The following is a 22,056-nucleotide window of genomic DNA, read 5'->3' on the forward strand; positions in this document are numbered from 1 at the left end:
ATTGTGGGAGTTCTTACAGATGTATAGATTTGTCTAGCCAAGTTTCTCATGCCTTCTACAATGAGTAAAGCTGCCACACTGTGGATCGATGTGACTGTGTTTGCGTGACAGCATTAGACATTGGTGCTAATTTGTGAGCATACTAGTGCTGACTGTAAGTTGGTGGCAGGTAAGTACTGAGTGATCATTTAGGAAAATATTGTTCTTTGTGTTGCAGGAAATATTCAGGAAGTCATATTACAGGAACACCTGGAGAAAGAAGATGAAATTCTGGTGTCACTGGCTGGCTTGAAGCAGGTATAGATATTGACTGAATTCATCTTTACAAAGATTAATATAATTAAGCTTTACAGGACTCTTTTTCTGGAGGTGAAATTGAACCATAGAGAGTTAAGCATCCTACTCAGTCTCAATTTCAGGAAGTCTATGGTAGCCTGAGAGTAGCACCCTGGTAGCTCTATTCTCAGTTTTCAGCTTTAATCATTCATTAAACCATCACTCCTTCAATGCATAACATACACAGTATTCAATACCCATGCGTCTATCACCTGTATCAAAAAAGCCAATATTTCAGTGTCATTTGAGATGAAGAAAAAGTACTACTACGTTCCTTAGACAAGAATATTACTGAACAATGTGCATCTGCCATTTAGAACTATTTCACTTGTGTTAGTTCCGGCATATCTTTTAACTGGTGTACCATAATGTATGCCCAATATCGAAGGCCTTGTTTGCACTACCAAGTCCTGTCACCCAAAACTGTCTTTTTATGACAGAACAGCGAGAGCATACACAGTGCAATGTAACTTTTGTTGGGAAAACATCCCAGTTTTGGTGACAAAATACTTCCACCCCATGAGGATATGTCTACGCTGCCACCCTAGTTCGAACTAGGGTGGCTAATGTAGGCATTTGAACTTGCAAATGAAGCCGGGGATTTAAATTCCCCGTAGTTCGAACTACCTGCCTGCAGCTACCTGCGGCACGGACTAGGTAGTTTGAATTAAAGCTCCTAATTCAAACTACTGTTAAACCTCCTTGTAGGAGGAATAACGGTAGTTCGAATTAGGAGCTTTAATTTGAACTACCTAGTCGGTGCCACGTGTAGCCGCGGGCAGGTAGTTTGAACTACGGGGCATTTAAAAATGGCGGCACCTGGGAACATGCAAATGAAGCCTGGGATATTTAAATCCCAGGCTTCATTTGCGAGTTCAAATGTCTACATTAGCCACCCTAGTTCGAACTAGAGTGGCAGTGTAGACATACCCCAAGAGACTTTATTTCCTTCTCCCTTTATTATTGACAAAAAGCTAGTGTAGACACTGCTGTTGGTTTTATTGACAGAACTGGCTTCTGCCAGTATCCCACAATGCCTGTCCTGATTTGATCTCTGCTTCCCCTCAGGCATGCGCCCCTCCCCTTTCATAGCTCCACGAAGTATCTGATAGCTGAGTGTGTTGCTCCCTTTGGGAAACAAACAAAAAGCAAATGATTGGAATGATCCTGTTCTGCCCTGTACTAGGAACAGTGACAAGCAGACTGCTGCCGCAGGGGCCTGGCCACTGTGCTGCTTTTGGTCATTCCTCAGCAGAGAGAGCTCACAGAGCAGCTGAGAATGCTGTGGGAGAACTTGGAGGGAATCCTGTAATGCGCAGGTATCAGTTCTGCCTTCCGTCAATACTACACTGTAGAATACATACCCACAGTGCATTGCTCACACTGCCTAGGATGGTGCCACCAACGTGGATATGATTTAGCGACGGGGAGAAAGTGTTTTGTTGACTTTTGGTGGTTGTTGTAAGTTTTGTTGACAAAATTTGGTAATGTAGACAAGGCCTAACTGCTGGAGAGCATATAAGTAGTTTGTTCTTTTTAAATACTTTGTGTGTTCCAGTTTTTGGTAGCACCCCAGTGCTTGATCTTTAACCAGTGCAAATATTACCATTTATCTTGTTTTCCTCAAAAAAAAAATGTAGTAAATCACTTTAAAAAAATATAGTGCATGAGAGGCATGCTGTCTGCCTAGCCCAAGCTTTAGAGATTTTTCCTAATGTTCTTATTTTTCCTTCTGCTTGGCAAATAGATCAAGGATATTCTAAAGGGCTCCTTACGTTTCAACCAGAGCCAGCTGGAGGCTGAAGAGAATGAGCAAATCACAATAGAAGATGATCATTACTGTTCCAGCACTCAGAACAAAGAAATGGGTGATATCCTAAAAGGATCTGTTATGGCAAAGCAACACTGCCTCTCAATACTTCAGGTAAGTAGTAACTTGGCTGAAATGGATGTAGTTTCCTGATGGAAATAGTGTGGCATTCATTAAACACCGTGAGAATGTTTTTCAGAAGTGCCTAAAATCTCACAAATTGTGACAATTTTGAAAACTTATTTTTGTGACTTAAGACATTTACCTACAAATGCAATTTTAAAAATGTTCTATTTAAATAGCTTAAAATAAATTAATACAATGTCAAAAAAGACATGGAGCTCCCTTAGCTGAATCAGTTTTCCCAGGGTTTGAATTTCTCTGTGATGTTTTTGATCCCTTTTCTTGGTTCTCTGCTTTTCCTTTTCACCTTTTCTATTTGTCTCTTAAGTGCTGATGGATCCCACCTCATTCTTCCAACTAGTGTCCCTCCCTTTTTTCCCAGAAGCATTGCCTCCTTTATGATAATGGAATGCTGTTCGCTGGTAGATAAGGCTTTGAGCCCAATCCTACTCCCAGCGAAGTCAGTTGCAAAACTCCCATTGACTACTTTGATTTAAGGTTTTGTAAACATCAAGTACAGTTGGTTTTCATTTTGTCTGAATAGTTCTCAGCTGCTTCTCAGTAAACTAGTTTCATATTTAAAAGGGTTCAAAATAAATTTTAAAAGAATGCTATAAAGGTATTATTGGTGCTTGGGATTTAACATTTTCCTGTGGGTAGATATTCTCATTGCCTCTGTCCTCTAGAATTCAATTATGCAACAGCTGATTACTGCATTGCACCAGTGTGTCCAACTTCAAGTGCCAAAAAAAGATACAGCTAGATCATTTTAACTTCTCATTCCCTCTTAGTTGTTTGAGGTTTCTTTATTGGCTTTTTTCCTTGAATCAGTACAATGCTTTCACCCTTCATGAAAAACGGTTACAAAAGATTGCACATTACATGGCTTTTGTCTTTGTTGAGCCAAGGGATTTTATATAGCGTGTAATTGCATAGTCATGTAACCACATGAAATTTTAGTGGTTGCACGACTATTCAATAGTTCCCAAAGGTGTGGGGCCAGCAGCCAGTGTACTCCCGGCCCCATTCCCGGGGAACTCCTCCCATCCTGTGCTCTATCACAGGCAGCGGTGCAGGATGGCCGCAGCTGCTGTTTGCGGTAGGCTAAGTTCTTCATGGACAGAGGCTGCTCTGCAGCAGCAGCTCCTGTCTACAGGGAGATTGGACCCCACATGGACAAGGGTTGCTGCCATGGAGCAGCCACCCCATCCACCACATGCTGCTGCCTCTGATAGAGAAAGTAACTAGGGGAGACAGGCGGCACCATAGAGCCGGTTCTGAGAGGCCAGCTTTTAAGCTGGCTCCCCCCAGCACTGGCTGCTCCCTGAAGGTGGGAGGGAGGCGGATCTGCACAGCCAGCACTCACAGAGAGCCAGCTGAAAAGCCAGCTCCCGCCTCCCCCACCTTGCTACCTCTAATACAGAGGCAGCAAAGGAGGGGAGTGCGTGTAGTCAACAGGATTAACCGATAAACCTAGGCTTATCAATTAATTGTCATTGTCTACATGTTGACATCACTAGTTGAACCTGTAATCGTATTAGTAGCTGTTTATACTTATTAATGTGTGATTTCCAGTAAGAACTCCTCAACAAAGTTCAGAAATTGCTTCTGTAATACACCAGCACCAGTATCTCTACCCACAGCACTGGGAAATCAGTATCAGCATTCTCATTGCCATGGTCCAGTCATGTGAACGACTAGCCGATAAGCAAATGCTTATTAGATAGTCAACAGGCTAGTTGACTAGTTACTTCTCCCCCTTGCCGCCTCTATTAGAAAGAGGCAGCAAAGGGAGGGGGGAGATGAAGGGATTCTTCAAAGCAGCAGTGCCATGTGGAGCCTAGGGCCAGACCCTGGGCTCCATGCTGCACTGCCACTTTGAAATGCCACATGTAGCCCAGGGCCAGCTGGGGTGTCCCCAGGCTGCACATAGCGTTTCAAAGCAGCAGCACCACGTGGAGCCCAGGATCAGCTAGGGACTCCCCCGCTGACCCTGGGCTCCATGCAGCACTGCTGCTTTGAAATGCTCTGGGGAGCATGGCACCAGGCTCCCCATGGCATTTCAAAGCAGCAGTGCCGCAAGGAGTCCAGGGTTAGTGGGGGAGTCCCCAGCTGATCCCAGGCTCCATGGGGTGCTGCCGCTTTGAAATGCCTCAAGGAGCCTGACACCGGGCTCCCCACAGCATTTCAAAGCAGCAGTGCTGCATGGAGCCCAGGGTCATTCCCCAGCTGACCCTGGGCTCCACGCAGCACTTTCACCTTTGGAGAGTAGCAACAGCCCTAGGGCTGTTACTATACTTCCAAGGTGGAGGCGCCCTATCGACTAATCAAATAGTCGATGCAAAATGCATCGACTATTTGATTAGTCAGTTGCTCGATATTTAACATCCCAAGTCCATTCTAGTCTGTGCTCAGTTTTCTACCACAGCTTGTTGAACCAACTCAGCACTGCTGGAGTGAATGAAAGGAAATAATAGAGTTACTTACATAGTCCTGTTTTTTGTTTTACCTAAAACTAGTGAAACAGGAAGTTGTGATTGTTAAAAGCAAGAGGATTTGTATGATCAGCTGTTAAAAATTGTATTTCAATATTAAAAATAAAATTTATCTCATTTGACTTAATTATGGTAGCTGCAAAGATAAAAGGTTTTTACATTTCATGTTTACTAGCTCCTTTATAATGGATGTTGATACAGACCCGACTGAGTGCCCCTTCCTGACCACCTTCTAGGCCTGCTGTGAGGAGAATTCAAGACTTTTTGCTCTAGGTTCTCAGGGGTGTTTTAAAGTTGTGTCTAGGGTTGCCAGATGGTTTAACCAAAAATACCAAACACACACACACACACAAAGAACCCCAAGAGTTAAGCAAAATAAAATCAAAAGCTTATCCCCTTTAAGAAAAGGTTTTGAAGCTTTTTGGCTCTAACAGACTTTCGCCGGCTGTCCGCAATCTTGTCTTCCTGCTCCTGGCCAAACAGCTCTCCTGTGGAACCAGGTAAGCACCCGGTATTTTTGCCTCCTGGCCGGGGAAAAAAATCAGAAAATACTGGACATTTTAGGTGTCCAGTATTTTCCGAATTTTTTTACCAGACAGGTGAAAATACTGAACTGTCCAGTTCAATACCAGATACCTGGCAACCCTACTTGTGGAATCTGAACAGAGTCCAGCTGCTACCCCAGGTTTGAGTCCTTAGACACATCCTCAGGGTCAGATAATGTAACTGCACCCCCTTTCTGAGTGCTTGAATCTGCTCTGCAGCCGCCTTGCCCCACTTCTCAGTACTTAAACACACCCCTGTCTCAGAACTCCATCCCCAAAAGGGGTGATGCTCTGGGTTTACAGATTAAATCTCTCAGGTGCACAAAGTAGTTGTGAAGCAGCCCACACGCAGTTTTCTCAGTCTATCAACTTTTCCTTAAGGTTCCTGTCAACAGATAGCACAGAAGAGCACAGATCATATAAAATATCCTAAATGCAGCATTCCTCACTTTCATCCTTCTCTTGGAAGGCCATCTATATTTCAGCAAACAGGGCCATGCATTTCCTTGTTTATTTTGTCATTGCAGCACCCTTGTCTTAATGTGGTGCAAAATGGTTCTCTCCCCAGTTCCTCCCTGTGAGTTCTTTGATAGACTCCAAGTGGGTCACCTACTTCTTTTGTTCTGCCTTTTGGTAACTTTCTACTGCTTTGCACTCGCGTCCCTTCAAACAAGAAGAGAACATGTTCCAATGTGTTTTACTTTGAACATACTGTTGGTGAGTGCTGATCATTCACCATTTCTCTAGGCTGGCACAGTAATGGTACAACCCTGCTAACTCATTGAAGATTCACATACATATAAAGTATTCCATGACAAAGCAATTTCATGATGCAGTTTCATAACATCATCCAAAGTTCAAAAGAGATACAGAAAGAAATCCCAGTTCATCACGGATGTCATTACTGCTTTTAGCCATGGTTATTAAAACCAGACTTTTCTGCCATAGTGAATGCATTTGTTAAATTCCAGTGGTAACCCGCTTGAGAACATGTGGGCTAACACGAATTTAATCAATGCCTTCTATATGGCAAGAAAAGAAAGTCTGGTTTTAACAAAAGCAGTTAAAGCAGTAATGACATGTAAGCTGAAAAGCTTCTCTTGCTTACCAGCAGAAGTTGGTCCAGGAAAAAGATCCACTTTGTGTCTCTAGTATCCTGGGACCAACACGGCCACAACACTGCATGTCTAATGACAACTCGTTTTATATAATAGCATCTTACTTTTCACATAAAAAATATTTGCGCCTTAGTATTGATATAGTAGATGCCTTATTAATAATCTTTAACATTGATTGATAGTATAAAATGAAAGGTAAGGTATAACACACAACACCTTCTGTGTTTGATAGTGCACATATTACTTGGGCTGCTAAGGATTTATTCTCACATTGTTGTAAATGAGACTATTCACGAAAAACTGCTGACAAATGTAAGAGTTGTGCAAACTTAGCCCTAATGAAACATTACATAAGATTTTTCAGCTTTAATCTTACTATGTATTTTTAAAATATGTGTTTGTCTATCTGTGATTGTATTTGTTTAAGAACTCCTCCTAAACATGAGGGGAGTGTCTAGACTGGCAAGTTTTTCCGCAAAATCATCTGCTTTTGCGGAAAAACTTGCCAGCTGTCTACACTGGCCACTTGAATTTCCACAAAAGCACTGACGATCTCATGTAAGATTGTCAGTGCTTTTGCGGAAATACTATGCTGCTCCTGTTCGGGCAAAAGTCTTTTTCCGAAAGACTTTTGCGCAAAAGGGCCAGTGTAGACAGCAGAGATTTCTTTTCCGCAAAAAAGCCCCGATCGCAAAAATGGCGATCGGGGCTTTTTTGCGGAAAAGCGCGTCTAGATTGGCCACGGACGCTTTTCCACAAAAAGTGCTTTTGCGGAAAAGTGTCCTGTCAATCTAGACGCGATTTTCCGAAAATGCTTTTAACGGAAAACTTTTCCATTAAAAGCATTTCCGGAAAATCATGCCAGTGTAGATGTAGCCAAGGAGTTCCTGAACAAATAGACCGCCAAAGAGCTAGAACTACCAAATTTGGTATGCAGCTTCCTCTTGTTGATAACATAAAGCAAGGTAAAAGGTTTCATTGTGCCAAGACAATGGGATGTGTCTGGAATTTGATTATTTACCACAAAATAGAAAGGAAGGAGTCTGATAGGAAGGAAGTTATACTGTAGAATGACCACAGAGGCATCAAGAGGACCCTGTTGGGATAGCAGGGGTGGAAAAAGGGACAGCTATCTACTATATATTTCAGGGTGTTTGTCTGTCTGTATGTCTATCTGTCTCCCAGATGGGGGACATGCACCGCTACTCTGGCTGTACCCGCTGCAGCTGCAAGGACCATGGAGAAAGGTGCTTTTCACATGGCCTCAAACTGCTGCGGTGAAAGAGAGCTGGGTTGTCCTCTCTCCACAGCACAGCCTGCAGACTGAACCCCTCATCCCCAGTCCCAGCCCAGAACAATTATTTAAACTTATTTGAATTTAGGGTCTGAAGCAACTCCAGATAAATCTTCTGTTGGTTAATATCTGCAGATTAGGATGCATTCACTTTTTTGGGTTCAGTGCATTTATTCTTATTAATCTTCTCTCTTATTTTCTGGGAGTTCCAATTATAGTAATGAGCATAACTTTATTACAACAACAAAAATAAGAAAGCAACTTTAGAACTGCTTATTGTTGAGAAGAAATATTAATACCCCAGCATTCTTTGCTGTTTCTGACTACTTTGTGTCTAGACATAGTTTTGACCCTATGTCATGAAAATTAAAAGATACAAACTTCTAAGTTTAGTAGCCAGTGAAATGAGCACATTACTAATTTTTTCCAAGCAGGACCACAGCTTTTTAGTCTTAATGAAGGTAATATGCTACAATGATATTTCCAGGTCAAACTGGAAGCATTTTCTGAATATAGCATAAAGTTTAAAAACGTCTAAACCTTAATGATTTAGAACATGTTGTGTTGCTTTAGTTTCATTCCTACCTAATATATTTCCAGCAGAATAAATTTGACTGTATGTGTGAGTAATTCTATTTATTGTGGCCTTTTATGGCTGCTGAGTCTATTATCTAGAAGTTACATTTATATTCCAGAGACTCTGGGAGACCTGTCATTGATCACTGTTGGGAGACAGGAAACTGGGCAAGATGGATCTTTTGTCTGACCCAGTATGGCCTTTCTAATGAAAATGTCTTGGGCCCAAATCTCCTCTCATCTACAGTAGGCCTCTCATCTCACATCAGTATTACTCAGTTGAATTAATTAGTGTTACTGCAGATTTATATTGGTGTAAATGAGATTAAAATCTGGCCCATTGTCTTTCATGTTTTTTAGATATGGTTTATTTGTCACTTCATTAATCAAAAGAGAAACCCACCCCATATCTAGGTTTGCCCGTCTGTAAAACGGGAGTAATGATACTGACCTCCTCTGTAAAGAAAATATTTTTTAATAGAAAGATGGAAAACACTATACAGGAGCTTGGTGGTATTGTTCATAGAGTTTGAACCTCTCTGATCCAGCAACATTTGTGGTCCAGCATGATTTTAGTTAGCTGGGTCTCCACTTATCATGGATGTGGCCAAATTTCCCGTAATGCCGTAAACTTTGTTTACCACTACCAGTGCTGCCTCTCCATGCTCTATGCTGTTATTTAGCTCAAGCTTACCCCTAAACGTATTGTAAGAGTCCAGTGAGCAGTGGAAGTGTTGGTAATGCTGCTAGACAATATTGACCTCTCATAGTTCGATAAATTCTCTGGTTTGGCACTAGTCTGGCACTAGTCAGGTCTTGAGGATGCCGAACTATAGAGGTTCAACTTATACCACTCTACTATGTATGTTTGGGCGTAGTGGCACGTTGCTCCAGCACTTGACATTTTGTAAAGAATCACTCATATAAGGAGGACTTTACATAAGAACATAAGAACGGCCGTACTGGGTCAGACCAAAGGTCCATCTAGCCTAGTAGCCGGTCTGCCGACAGTGACCAGCACCAGGTGCCCTAGGGAGGGTGGACCGAAGACAATGATCAAGCGATTTGTCTCCTACCATCCTTCTCCAGCCTCTGAAAAACAGAGGCCAGGGACACCATTTCTATCCCCTAGCTAATAGCCCTTTATGGACCTAACCTCCATGAAATTATCTAGCTTCTCTTTAAACTCTGTTATAGTCCTAGCCTTCACAGGCTCCTCTGGCAAGGAGTTCTACAGGTTGACTACACACTGTGTGAAGAAGAACTTTCTTTTATTAGTTTTAAATCTGCTACCCATTGATTTCATTTTGTGTCCTCTAGTTCTTCTATTATGGGAACTAATAAATAACTTTTCTTTATCAGCCCTCTCCACACCACTCATGACCACTTTATTTTCTAATGTTCCATTTTTAACTCTGTGCTACAGTGCAATAAGAAAAAGGCTCAGGCTATGTCTACATTGCCGGTTTTGCCGGCAATGAGTATACAAATGAGGCACCGATTAGCATATCACTGTACCTAATTTGCATAATTTATGAAAGGCACTTTTGCGCAAAGGGTTTTTGTGGGTAAAAAAAGTAGTGTGGACGTTTTCTTTTTGCGCAAAAACCCCTTTTCCCGCCAGATTGGTAAACCTCCTTTTTTGGGGCATAAGGATCTGGCGAGAAAAGGGGGTTTTGCGAAAAAAAGAAAATGTCCACACTACTTTTTTTCTCTCAAAAATGCCTTGAGCAAAAATGCATCGCATAAATTATGCAAATGAGGTGTGATATGCTAATCTGCACCACATTTGCATATTCACTGCCGGCAAAACTGGCAGTGTAGACGTAGCCACAAAATACAGCATTCATTTCATTAGCAATACCGTGGATAAATAGAAATCTTGCATTGCTAAATATTGTATAATTAATACATTATTGTTCTTTTAACTAGCCCAAGAAAGAAACAAAATGAACTGCTGCTGTTCTTCTAGGCTTACTTAAAATGTATTCTTATTGTTAGTTTTAGCTTGTTCACAATATGTAGGCAACTGAAATATGCCTGATATTAGTAACTGATATTCATCAGGGAAAAAAAATGTTTGGAGAACCCATATGGCACCTGGCGAAAACACTTTCAAAAGCTGCTGGAAGTATATTTCTGTCATTTTTCATTTATTCAGTAGTGGCGGCAGATGGAACAGAACATGGTTCACGTCAATATGAGTTTCCTGAAAGAGAAACAGGCAAAGCAAAGAATGGAGAGACATATTTTTTACCTCTGGAAATATCTGCATCAAAGTAATAGTGTGTTCCAAATTCAAACCTATATTTATGCCAAGCCTTTTAGATCATATTGGGGGCAATGGATATGTTCCAGTCTGAATCATACTTCTACCAAACCCAGGTTTAGAGGCCCAAAATTTGGGTAGGCTAAAAATGAAGAACCTAATCATAAAAGAAAAGAAGTTAAAATATGATTCTTTCTTTTCTTTTCACTTTATTAAATTGGAGGGGAGGGGTTGTCTAACCAGGCATCAGCACTTATCAGAATTTAGGAAACTGTTCACTGTCCTAAGGGGTCAGCCTGTATGCCTTTCAGATATCTTCAAGATGGCTGTCTCTGGTAACCTATTTGTAAGCGTGATGCTAGGCAATGCTTTCGGTTTCCTACAGTAGTAGCCATCTTAGACAAGAGTGCTGGGAAGTCTAAAATAATGGTTAATATGGTGCCATCAGACTACAATTATAAAATACACTCAGTTCTCAAAAGAGGTTTCCAAAAAGAACGGGGGAAAGAGGGAAAGTGGATTACGTCAACTAAGAGAGTTTAAAATAGTTTACATTATTGATGTAAAAAGAAGGAGACTGAAATTTGCAATGGAACCTATGGTCCCCAAAGACCTTAATCTGGCCCTTTGTAATGCTTTCTGATGGATGTCCATGGAATCTAACAGTACACTGTTAATGAATTTCTGGAGCTAAGCCATTCTTGTACACTGTCTGTGTTCTCAGAGCCCTAGACATGTTAGCTGATTAGCCGACAGATTATGAAGATAGAAATTCAAATAGATCAAACAAAAAAGTAATTAAAGAAGGCTTCATTATAGAAAAAGTGTTTTAAATAGTGTGTCTGTAAAGTTAGATCTCTTTATAACTTCTTTAAGTGAAAACATTTTTTTTTAAATCATAAAAGGAATAGGAAATTTACTAACTGTTCATTTTAACCAGAGCTGGGCAAGCTGTGATCCGACGGCAGATCCAACCCACTCAACACTTTGATTTGGCCCATGGAGTGCATCTGACCACTTTCTATTTATATCCTGCTGCCCATGTCACTGAATTTCCAGGCACTGACTCAGGCAGCAGGATCCTATTTAAATGGTTCACAGCTCATGGGCATGGTGCTACCCTGGCAGGGGCTGGAGCCATGAGCCCTTTAAATAGCTGCAGCAACCCCAGGTGACTGCCAGGCAATGTGGCAGTGGCAGAGTTGGGAGCTGTGATCCCTTTGCTGTGTTTTTAATTCAAAGCCTCCAGTCCCAGAGAACTCCAGGGAGAGGCTGGTCCCTAGCCTTGCCCCTTCCAAACCAGGGTCTGTCCCTTCCAAGGGGTGGAGCCGGCCCATGACCATGTACCAAAATACATTGTGCTCCCTCCCCCCCCCCCCCCCTCGGTTTTAACTATATTACAAACATATTAAATAGGGTTTTTTAGAACTCTTAAGAATAATTTGCATTTGGATTAATTTTATAATGGTTACCTGAAAGAAAACAAATTATTTAGTAAGTGATTTTAAAAAGCATTCATGCACGCAAACATTAGCAACAGTGTTCAGCTGTCAGTTTTTTAGATCCGTTAATTTATATATTTGATATTTGTTATTGCTTGTAATGTATGTCACATTTTTACTGCTACTCAATGTGAGATGTTTAAATTTGTATTGGAGAGACAGTATTAAAATGGGTCATTTATTTGTAGAACAATTTATATAAAATGAGAATGTTTAATAACTTCTGTAAACAAGATATTTTTAAAGTGGTCCATATTGGTAATGGAAATGTCTCTGGAACCTTTTTAGTACAAACTTTTCTTTGTTCTTGAGGTACTGAATCACAATTCTTTATTCTAAGCTGGTTTTCACTCACAGCTGATGTTTTGCCTTGTTAAATTTTAATATTTCGTAGCAACTACTTGCACAGTAGCTAGTAGGATAAGCTTCCTATATATCCCCTAGTTCAGTCCTCCTGATCCATTAATGGACTGAAGACTTTTGAGAGTACTCCTATATAATGAATGAGAGAGAGAATAGGAAATGGTTATCAGTAGCACCTTAATGATTATGGATCAGCAGCACCTTAATGATGTACATAATTTTAGGTACTGTATATTACTAATCTGTCTCTATCTCATTTAAGCTCTTCCTTGGCCTCTATTTTCATTCTTTTTCCTCCTCTACCAAAGCCTCCCATCTCTCTTACTCTAGGTTACATTGTGCTGGGAAGTATAACTTCACTTGAAAAAAGTCATTGTTAAGGGAGTTGCTCCTGCTTAGCACATCATTGCCTATTTGAGCCTTATATAACTGGCAAGTATGTTGCTCCAGCTGCCCCTTGCACTTCTTTTGTCTTTTCTCACTCTTGCGTGACTGTGAATCTTAACAAGTTGGCATCAACATCCTCTCACCTCATACCTGCTTATCCTACCTTAGACTGTTTGCCATAGTGTATTCTTACTCAGTGGCAGCAATATGAAATTGACTAGGCATCCAATCATGATCTCTGGTAGGTGAACAAACTGTTTCCTGTATAAGAATGTGGTATTTTATCTGTTTTTTCTGGAAGAAAGGGGAATTAATCTGCCATCCATTCAAGGTAACAGATTACAAATTTGCTAATCAAATAATTTCTGCTTGCTGGACATGCCATTGATCCTCATGGCCCTCTTGAGGGATTGCAATTGTTCTAAGTGGTCTGAAAGTTTGGTGAACAAGCCAGTACGGAAGCTTGATGGAGGTTCAGATCACTCTCCAAAAATTCATTTTCACTAACTTCTATATCTAGCTCATTAACCAATATAGAAAAAAGTCACTAATTCTGATTTCCAAAAAGCATCAGTACTAGAATGTACCTGTAAGAAGGAAAACTGAGATCAACTGGTTATGTGGAGCCACAGGTAACTGCAGCAATGAAAGAGAAAAGTATTATAGCACTAGTACAAACTCCATTACCTGATGATGTATTTTTATTTTCTCTCTCCTTTATGTTTCATGCAAAGTAAACAAGTACTTTTAGTCCTTGATATTTTGTTAGTTAATAAACCTAATATATTTCCCTCTCTTGCCCTTCTGCAATACTTGAAATCAGTCAGATTCCTCTCGCTTTTTCTCCCCAAGATTGAGGCTTAAGAGATGGGCATTGGGTCATTCTTCATAAGGGGGCTTTTGAGCCTGGAATTAATTCCATCCATGTATCCAACTAGGATCATACTTAGTGATATTTAGGACACAGTGCAAGATACGTTTGTATACTCTGAATTAAACTGTTTGTGCGCTTAAAGTCCCAATGGTATTTATCCGATCACTGGGCAGAGATCATAAAGTCCACTTTGGCTTGGAATTATGTTAGTTGTTTGCAGTAGAACAATGATGGCCATAATTGGGATTTTTAAATAAAATGTGTTTTGGTTTTACTGTAAATCATTTTCATATTATTGTCTCTCAGGCAACAGCTGAAACAAGCGGAAATTCAGAGAGCAGAAGCACTGATGACTATATCCTGGTTTCCAAAGAAGAGGAGGGAAATAAAGGTGCTGTCTTTGAGCATGAGCAGTTACTTCATGCACACAAGGAGGCAGCAGCAAGGAATGAAGTTCCACCTCGTTCTTCCTTGGTCTTTTCTGATCCACTCATGGGCTCTATTTCAGCCTCCTCTAGTAACCTGAGTTCGAGCCCTGATGATGATAGTAGCAATAATAGCAAAGATTCTGACTTCACTATTGTCAGCCCCTTGGACATCTAAATGAACATCTTGGAGAGCTTGTGAGGTCAGTTACTAAATCTCAGCTGAAATAACTTTGATTCTACAGGGCTGGATAACTGACTCAGAAAGTGTATAAAGGTAACCCATTTCAACTGCTAAAGTCTAGCTAATAGATCAGAGCACAAATTTGATACAGGCAATACATTGCAACCCTCCAAAGAATATAAAAATTGTCTAATGATTTCCTTAATGGCTGCAGTAGTATCTAGCTCTAATATGCAACTACTGCTAGTTGTAGGGTTATTTTAGCAGCTTCTAGAACTATAGTACTAATTACTTAGTTTCTCACCAGATAGAATAAAATGAAGCATATATTGTAATGGGTATACAGAGGACAGAGAGACAAAACAATTGATACATTTACTTTTTCCAATATGCCAGGTTAGGATGCTCGATGGGAAGGACATTATTTTGCTAGAGATTAGGAATAGAAAATGAGGGGATGCTAATCAAAGAGATGCAAAGCATCCTTCATATCACACACTGGTTCAGCAACTGGCATCAAGATTACTGTAATCAGATAGCAGAAACCTCTGACCAATACTCAGAGAGAGAAAACTATAGAAGACCAGCACTTCAGGTATAGGAGAACACCAAATTAAATCTAAAATAACCTCTTTAAAGCATCTAGAAGCTTGAATTTCTACTAGTTAAAAGACTTCTATTAATTCTGAGTGAGGTACTAGGGGGGTTGTGTGTTGGAATAGTGTTCCTTTGGAATCTGTTTCTGTAGATGTTAAGCATTGTACAGCCTCTACTGTGTACAAGAATCAAGTCCATTCATGAAGATGGTGCTGTAGTTTTCCTTCATGGGAATTCTGTTACAGTTTAAGAAGTAATTCGCTTAGAAATGTGACTTGGAGTTATCCAAATTTATTTGATTAGAAGCATTGTCTGTTGTCCCACAGAAGTTCTGAATTCCAGGAGACTATGAGATTCCTTTTCCTCTAGCCAGAAGAATCTGTATGGTGACTTTTGCTGAAGTATAACATTAGTTCTCAGTCAAAGCATCTGTTTTGAGAGAGAGAGAAATACCCTGTAGGCATGGCTGTGAATAAGGAAAGGGAGGTATGAAAAAGAAATGACGTGGAGACTGACTCCAAATTATGGGGTTGTTGAAAATCCTCTACACCTTGCTAGAGTAATTTGTTACTGAGCAAAGGAGAGAAGGAAAAGGAACACTTAGATTCCCAGGGATGTGCAACAAAAGAAAGCAAATAAATGAAAGAACTTCTACTACTGTGTTTAAAAGAGATTCACAATTTAATGCCGAGGTGAAAATGTATATGCTGCTATGTAGAGATAAAACTTCTCTGTGCAGATAGTTTGACTGGGGTTTGATCTTCCCTTCTAATCCTAAATGAAGTTGCCCTTGCTCTGAATTAGAATTACTGTCAGTTTTGTTCTCAGTAGTCCTGAGTTCTTAATCTTCATCCTACAATAGCTGTGCAGGAGAAAGACCCTGGTTTGTGTCCCATTTTTAAGATTTCCTTAGCACCATATTATGGTAGAACCAGCTGGCAAATTTTGTAAAGGGTAAGGACTGAACAACACATTACTGCTACTTTTTGCCTAATATCTTTTTCTTCTTAGAGGTAGCAGTATACCTTTTATCCCTAATTATACTGGCTAATTTCACCTTCCCTAGGAAGAATAATAGTTTACTGAGATTAGCGTGTCTAAATCAGTGGTTTTCTAGGGGAATTTAACCAGCTAATAGTGTTAGATCTGAGCAGATTGAATTAAAACAGCTTCCAGCTATTGGGTGAACATAATTTAACCAAGGAGAGAGGAACAGAGCTCTGAGGCACTCAAAATTAAAAGCACTTTATATCACATTGATGCTAACCATGTATTCTCTGTATGCAAATATGATATCATCTTTCCCATTGCCAGTCAAGAAAAAGACAGTGGTTCAATGAGATCAAGATTCTAAATAACTTGTTTTTATATTTGGAAAAGGAAATCTCTCTCCCATGAAATGTGCAGTGCATCAGATATTATGTGAGGGTTTGTTACCCCCTAATATATAATTCTTTTTGCATTCCATAATCATTCTTAAATTCTTTGGAAGTCACAAAAAGAAATTATTAATAGAGACCCATTCTTTCAGCAGCTCTGAGGAAATAAGAAGAATGCCACTAAATTATTATATGTACATAAATAACAAAATCCTTCCATGTTTATATGATTTTATTTTACAGGACACATGTAGAGTAACCATGCAATAACTTGTAATTGCGTGGCAAATGTTATTAATAAATAGTACATACTTGCAGATTAATTGGTAATTGTAACTGAAGTTAAATACAGTATTTCAAAGTTAGGTAATGTGATATGCTGGAGTTGGATTATACAAGGTCTAATGCTGAAGACAAATGAAGAGGTAATTATCACATAATTTCAGGGGTACACACTTACACATTCAAAATCCACCATATAATGTTTCTAAAATTATTTGTTCCTTGTAAAATGAAGAAATACTGGCATGTTATTAGCAAGTTTAGCATTGTGCGTGACAGCCATCTTGACTGTGCTGCACATCAACCTGTTTGTTTTGATGAAAGATCCTAAACACAATGTTTTGGAGGGGGATTTATGTTGGTTTAATTCTAGTTTTCTTATTTCTACACTATCACAAAAAAAAAAAACATTTCCAGATTTAACCTGGATGCTTGTGTGCAGCTTTATTTTGCATTTCTGAGCTTGTATGAATGCCAGGGAACTAAACAGTTAATTTAATTCCTGCAAGCTTTTCTCACCTTACCCCTTCCAACTAGAGTTGTTGCTGATGTGGCACAAACACGAATCTGCAGAAGTAGTATATATGTAAAAATTGGGAAACTGTTATAGAGACCCAAAGAATCAAGAAATATTGTGCAGTGATGGCAGGGGTAAACACTTGATTTATGATTGTGTTAAACATTCTTTTGTTTTCTGTCCATTTACTCCAGCGATCACATTGTCATTCTCTAACAGTCTCAGTCCCATAAAAGAATGTGAGTTGTACATTTCTCCTTATTTTTAAAAAATTAGAGGTTATGCCATTAATATCACATTTTTAGCAAAGCTGAAAGTATAAAACCTTTTTTTTACAACTCACAAGTTTGTAATAGTGCATTTCCCTGTTGCCTAGAATGTCTGTTATCCCATGGGATTTGAAAAAAATCCTCGGCAGTAGAGTGGCATTTATTCAAATGAGATTTCAGTGAATCCCATTAGATAAATCCACTCTGGTTATACCAGGTCCCTCTACATTCCAAATACCATTTGTGGTTGCTGTTTGATCATACTGGAAATGTCATTAGACTTTTTTATATATACATTAAGCCAAATAGCTATAGTTTGGACAAAATGACAGATAATCACCCTATCTTGCCTTATGTTACAAATGTACCAAGGAAGAAATTGCCATGTTAACACGCGATTATTCTTTCTTCCAAAGACAAACTGCTCATAATGTTCATGGATAACAGTAATCTGATAGAAAATAATATGCATTGTAAAATACAGATAGGTACTAATGTGGGACTTTAAAAATATACCTGGGCCTATTTGAGGCTCATTGTACTGTATCTCATGACTGTTTCAAGTCTCATGCATGTAATATCGGACGTATCTTAGTGCAGACCGAGTATTCATTTAGTTGTGAAAATTTGTATCTTCACTCTGGAAGAATGTCTAACCTGCTTTATTAAAGAAAGAACTAACAAATGCAAATTCTTTGGGTATCTGTTTTTTTCCTCATCAGCACCACCTAAAAGGTGGGAGCAATCTGGTGAATAGGGATTAAAAAATTACAGATATGCTGACCCAAAATAGGGATGAACAGCTCTTGAAAAGAATATCTGGCTCTTCTATAGTGCTTCCCATTAGTATCTCTCAGAGCATTTCTATTGGTTATATAGAATTGAAATCACCACCATTCATTACTCTTATTTTCTTGTCATTGTAACAAGAGCTAGAAAACCCAAGGGATTATTATGTAAATTACATGGATGTAGCCTCACATGAAGAGTTAATGTTCAGCTGATTATGTAATATGACTCCTAGATCTTTTTCAGTGTCACTGCTTCTTAGGATAGAATCCCCCATCCTGTAAATATGGCCTGTGTCAGTGGTCCCCAATGCGGTGCCCACGGGACATTTATGTACGCCTGCCTAGTGACATGGGCCGGCCCGAGCCATTCTTGCACCCTGGGCATCCAGCGCATGCGTGGCACTGCCCCCGGGCACCCGGCAGCCCCAAAAGGTTGGGGACCACTGGCCTATGTGCTTTGTTCTTAGATGTGTACATTTACTGATCGCTATACTGAAATGTATAATGTTTACTCGAGCCCAGTTGATCAAGCAATCCAGATCACACTGTGTCAGGGACTGGTCCTCTTCATTTTCCACTCCCCGCAACTTTTGTGTCATCTGCAAACTTTATAAGGGGAGCAGGCAGGCACACGTTCACCCCAGCCTCCCCAGCCCCGGAGATGGCAGAGGGAGCACGGCATGGCCCTAGCCTCCCTAGCCCTGGAGGAGGTCAGAGGGCACATGGCATGGCTCCAGGCTCCCCCACCCTTGGGCACTGGGAGGGCGGAGTCTGGGGACAACAACACTCTGCTCCAGAATGCCTACAGCGAGCATTCTGGTGGTGGGGCTATCAAGTAACATCACTTAAAACTCATCTGCTCCAACGCCCAATGGGGCTGTTTGAATATAGGCATAAAACCCTTAACTTGGTCAGTTCTTTTGAATGACAGATCTTTAATGCTACTTTAGCTTTCATATATTTTGTGGCTGCCTTACATGAAAACCTATGGTAGTAATTAGACATGACAAGGTACAATTTGATAAAGGCAGTTGGATCTAGCTGCACTTTAGTCATCAAGCTCTCATTCTGTGCTATTATTTTAAGAATGATCAGGACAGTTGTTGCTATTTGGTGCCCGTGGTGCTGAGTATGTAATACTGCCTATGTAGCAGCTACCTAATTTTAGAGATGGAAGAATGGGGAGGTCACCAAAGAAATAGCAATTTAAAGTGTGTTCATAACCATCTTGTTGCTGCCTACTTAAAATGTTACTTATATAACCACTAGCAAGGGGCAAAGACTAGCGCCTGCCTGCTAGAGTTTACAGTCCACTGAGAGTGTACAACCTACAAATGGAAGGACTGCAAGGTGAGCTTATTTTTAATATTGTAAGATCATTTCAAGCAGGGACCCATCTTTTGTACTGTATTTGTACAATGCCAGAAAACACGTGATCTAGTCCAGGATGGGGGCTTCTGGGTACTACCACAATATATATAATATGCTCATAATTTCCCATGATAGACTTGCCATCAAAAATAGTGGCCTAGATTTAAGCTAGGGATGTTAAGTAGTGATTAATTGGCTAATCAAGTAGTCGATGGAATTTCCATCGACTATTCGATTAGTCGATAAGGAAGAGCAATGTCAGTGCTCACTCCTGGCTCATGCCATGACTCAGCACAACCTCCTGCTGCCACTTTGCAAAGGGAAGCTGGCAAGAGAGGATGCTGGCTGAATCCCTGTTCCTGGGTCTCAGCACAAACATCCCTCCCCTCGCTGCTGTTCTGCATTTTTTAGTCAATAGTGCTACCTGACAAGCTCCTGCTTACTCCTTTACATCCTAAATTTAATCCATGACACAATTTTGTTTTTAAAGCAATTAAATTACCTCCCCCCCCCCCAACCGCCCGCCAGACAAGCATGGCCCATTACCACCAAGGTAGGAAATACAATTTAAGAGACCTTGACAGTGTGGTAAAAAACAAATACAGAACAGAGCAGTAATGACCCTGGAAATTATAAATTGTACATTCCTTATACTAATGATGTTGAAATGAGTGTAATGGAGCAGTTACATCGGGTTGGGCAATTATTTTTGATGGGGGGCCACTAAGATTTTGGAAAGTGGTTGGGGGCTGCACTCTTTCATTATATTAATGGAGGAGGTGCAGGATCTGGGATGGAGGTTGGGTGCAGAATGAAGCTTGTGGTAAGGGACTAGGATGCAGGAGGGAGAGTGGGGTCTGGGAAGGAGTTTGAGTAAAAGTCAGTTGTGACCTAGGGCAGGGAACTGGGGTGCAGAGGTTTGGTTTGTGACCTAAGGGGTGGGTACTAGGGTGCAGCAGTTTGGGTTGTAAGCTATGGTAGGAGGGAACTGTGATATGGGGCAGAAGACTAGGGTGCCAGATCTGAGGGGGGGTATGGGTGCAGGAGTGGGGCAGAGGATTTGGATATGTTGAGTAGAGGGTCAAAGTCTTGGGGAAGAGAGGGACTATGGTGCAGTAAGTAGGCTCTGACCAGGAGACTTACCAACCAACAGCCCAACCAGTCTCCCTCTCCCACACATGCATGGCCATGTGCTTGTGTGAATAACTGAGCTGGAGGGGAGGGAGGCATTGTGCTTCATGTGCTCCCTGTTATTTAAACAGGTAGCTTCCATTGGCCAGTTTCTGGCCAGAAGCCAGCCGATAGGATTGTGCTGTGGGTGCATGTTATGCCTGAAGCCTTCTCCCCTCCCCTCCAGGCTCACAGTTTTTAAAGAAAAATGGCCCCACAGCTGCTTTTCTGAGTAGTGTGCGGGACAAGCAGGGGAGCCTGCCTGAGGCTCCTCACTATACCCGGGGGCCAGATCCAGCCCACAAGATGTATTTTGCCCAGGCCTGGGTTACATGCAGGGCTGCCATTGGCTCCCAGCTGCCACCCCAGGCTGCTGACTCTGGATCAGAGGCATCAGTGCCGGGGCGGCAGCCAGCTCCCTATGAGCAGGGCAGGAGCCTGCATGTAACCATGAATGTAACCATGATAAGCCTGGGCTTATCAGTTAACCGTTTACACAATAAAATATTCATATCCCTAGTCTATATCCATGCATAAAAGTCTGAAAGTGATTTCTAGAGTACTCATTGCTATAGAATCTGTATGTTTTGGATGTAGCTGGCAAGGTGCATTTGTGAAAATCTATCTTCATTTGTAAATGGCCAAGTGCTAGTTGATGCTGAGAAGCAAGGAGGATGGAAAAAAAAACACCAACGGCAGAGAGAAACCACAGGAGTTTCCGTTCCCCTGCACTGCAAGAACTTCAAAATGAGTCCCCCATTAATTGAGCACTTTCACTGGTTTTCATGGTGTGCATAACAGCCACACCAGCCCCAACGAGCTGAGGAGAGTCTACAGCTGAACAAACACTAACAGTCACAGAGGTGTTGGGAACACTGGACTGTTTTCACAAGTTCTGCCTCTCACTTTGATCATTTCTCTACATGCAGAGTCTCCTCTCAGCCACAAACCTTATCAATAGTGTCACGATTAAGGCTCCTTCCAGTGTGGGGTGTTTTTCAAGCTTTTAATTGCTAAGAATTATTCAGAGTCCCTAGAGGTAGACATGTCACTATCTGCGGCATTGTAACAAGATTAGATCTATCCTATCACACCCTAGTTATCCGACCAAGCTTTGTTCTGCATTGTCAGCTCGCTCCCTTTGGTTAACTCTGTATGGGCTTTCTCCAGAGAAGCTGTTTTCAGCAGTATAGTAGCTGCTTTAGTTAAGCCTTAATGCAACAACTAAAACACAGATTCTTCCCTCCCGCTGTGCAAACAGTGCAGTCCCTTTCCCAGTTCTCTCTAACTCCTGTCACAAGACTTCCTGCCTCTTACATCTCAAGTCTGAAAGGGCTCCAGCCTCCCCTCCTGTCCATTTGTTTTTTCTCTAGGGCGGT

At 40.9% G+C, this 22,056-nt stretch overlaps 1 protein-coding gene across 6 annotated transcripts in view; it reads left to right on the plus strand.

Moving 5' to 3' along the window:
* TBC1D5 (TBC1 domain family member 5) overlaps positions 1 to 18,036 on the plus strand; it is a 515,710-nt gene extending 497,674 nt beyond the window's left edge. For all 6 annotated transcript variants that reach the window (XM_075922103.1, XM_075922104.1, XM_075922102.1 and 3 more), the window contains 3 exons: positions 218 to 297; positions 2,084 to 2,260; positions 13,999 to 18,036. In XM_075922103.1, coding sequence (XP_075778218.1) covers positions 218 to 297; positions 2,084 to 2,260; positions 13,999 to 14,295 — 554 coding nt within the window. In that variant the 3' untranslated portion in view covers positions 14,296 to 18,036. The remainder of the gene's footprint in view (positions 1 to 217; positions 298 to 2,083; positions 2,261 to 13,998) is intronic.
* Positions 18,037 to 22,056: the final 4,020 nt, after the last annotated feature.

The sequence above is a fragment of the Pelodiscus sinensis genome, chromosome 2 (assembly GCF_049634645.1).
Source record: "Pelodiscus sinensis isolate JC-2024 chromosome 2, ASM4963464v1, whole genome shotgun sequence".
NCBI classification, from domain to species: Eukaryota; Metazoa; Chordata; order Testudines; family Trionychidae; genus Pelodiscus; species Pelodiscus sinensis.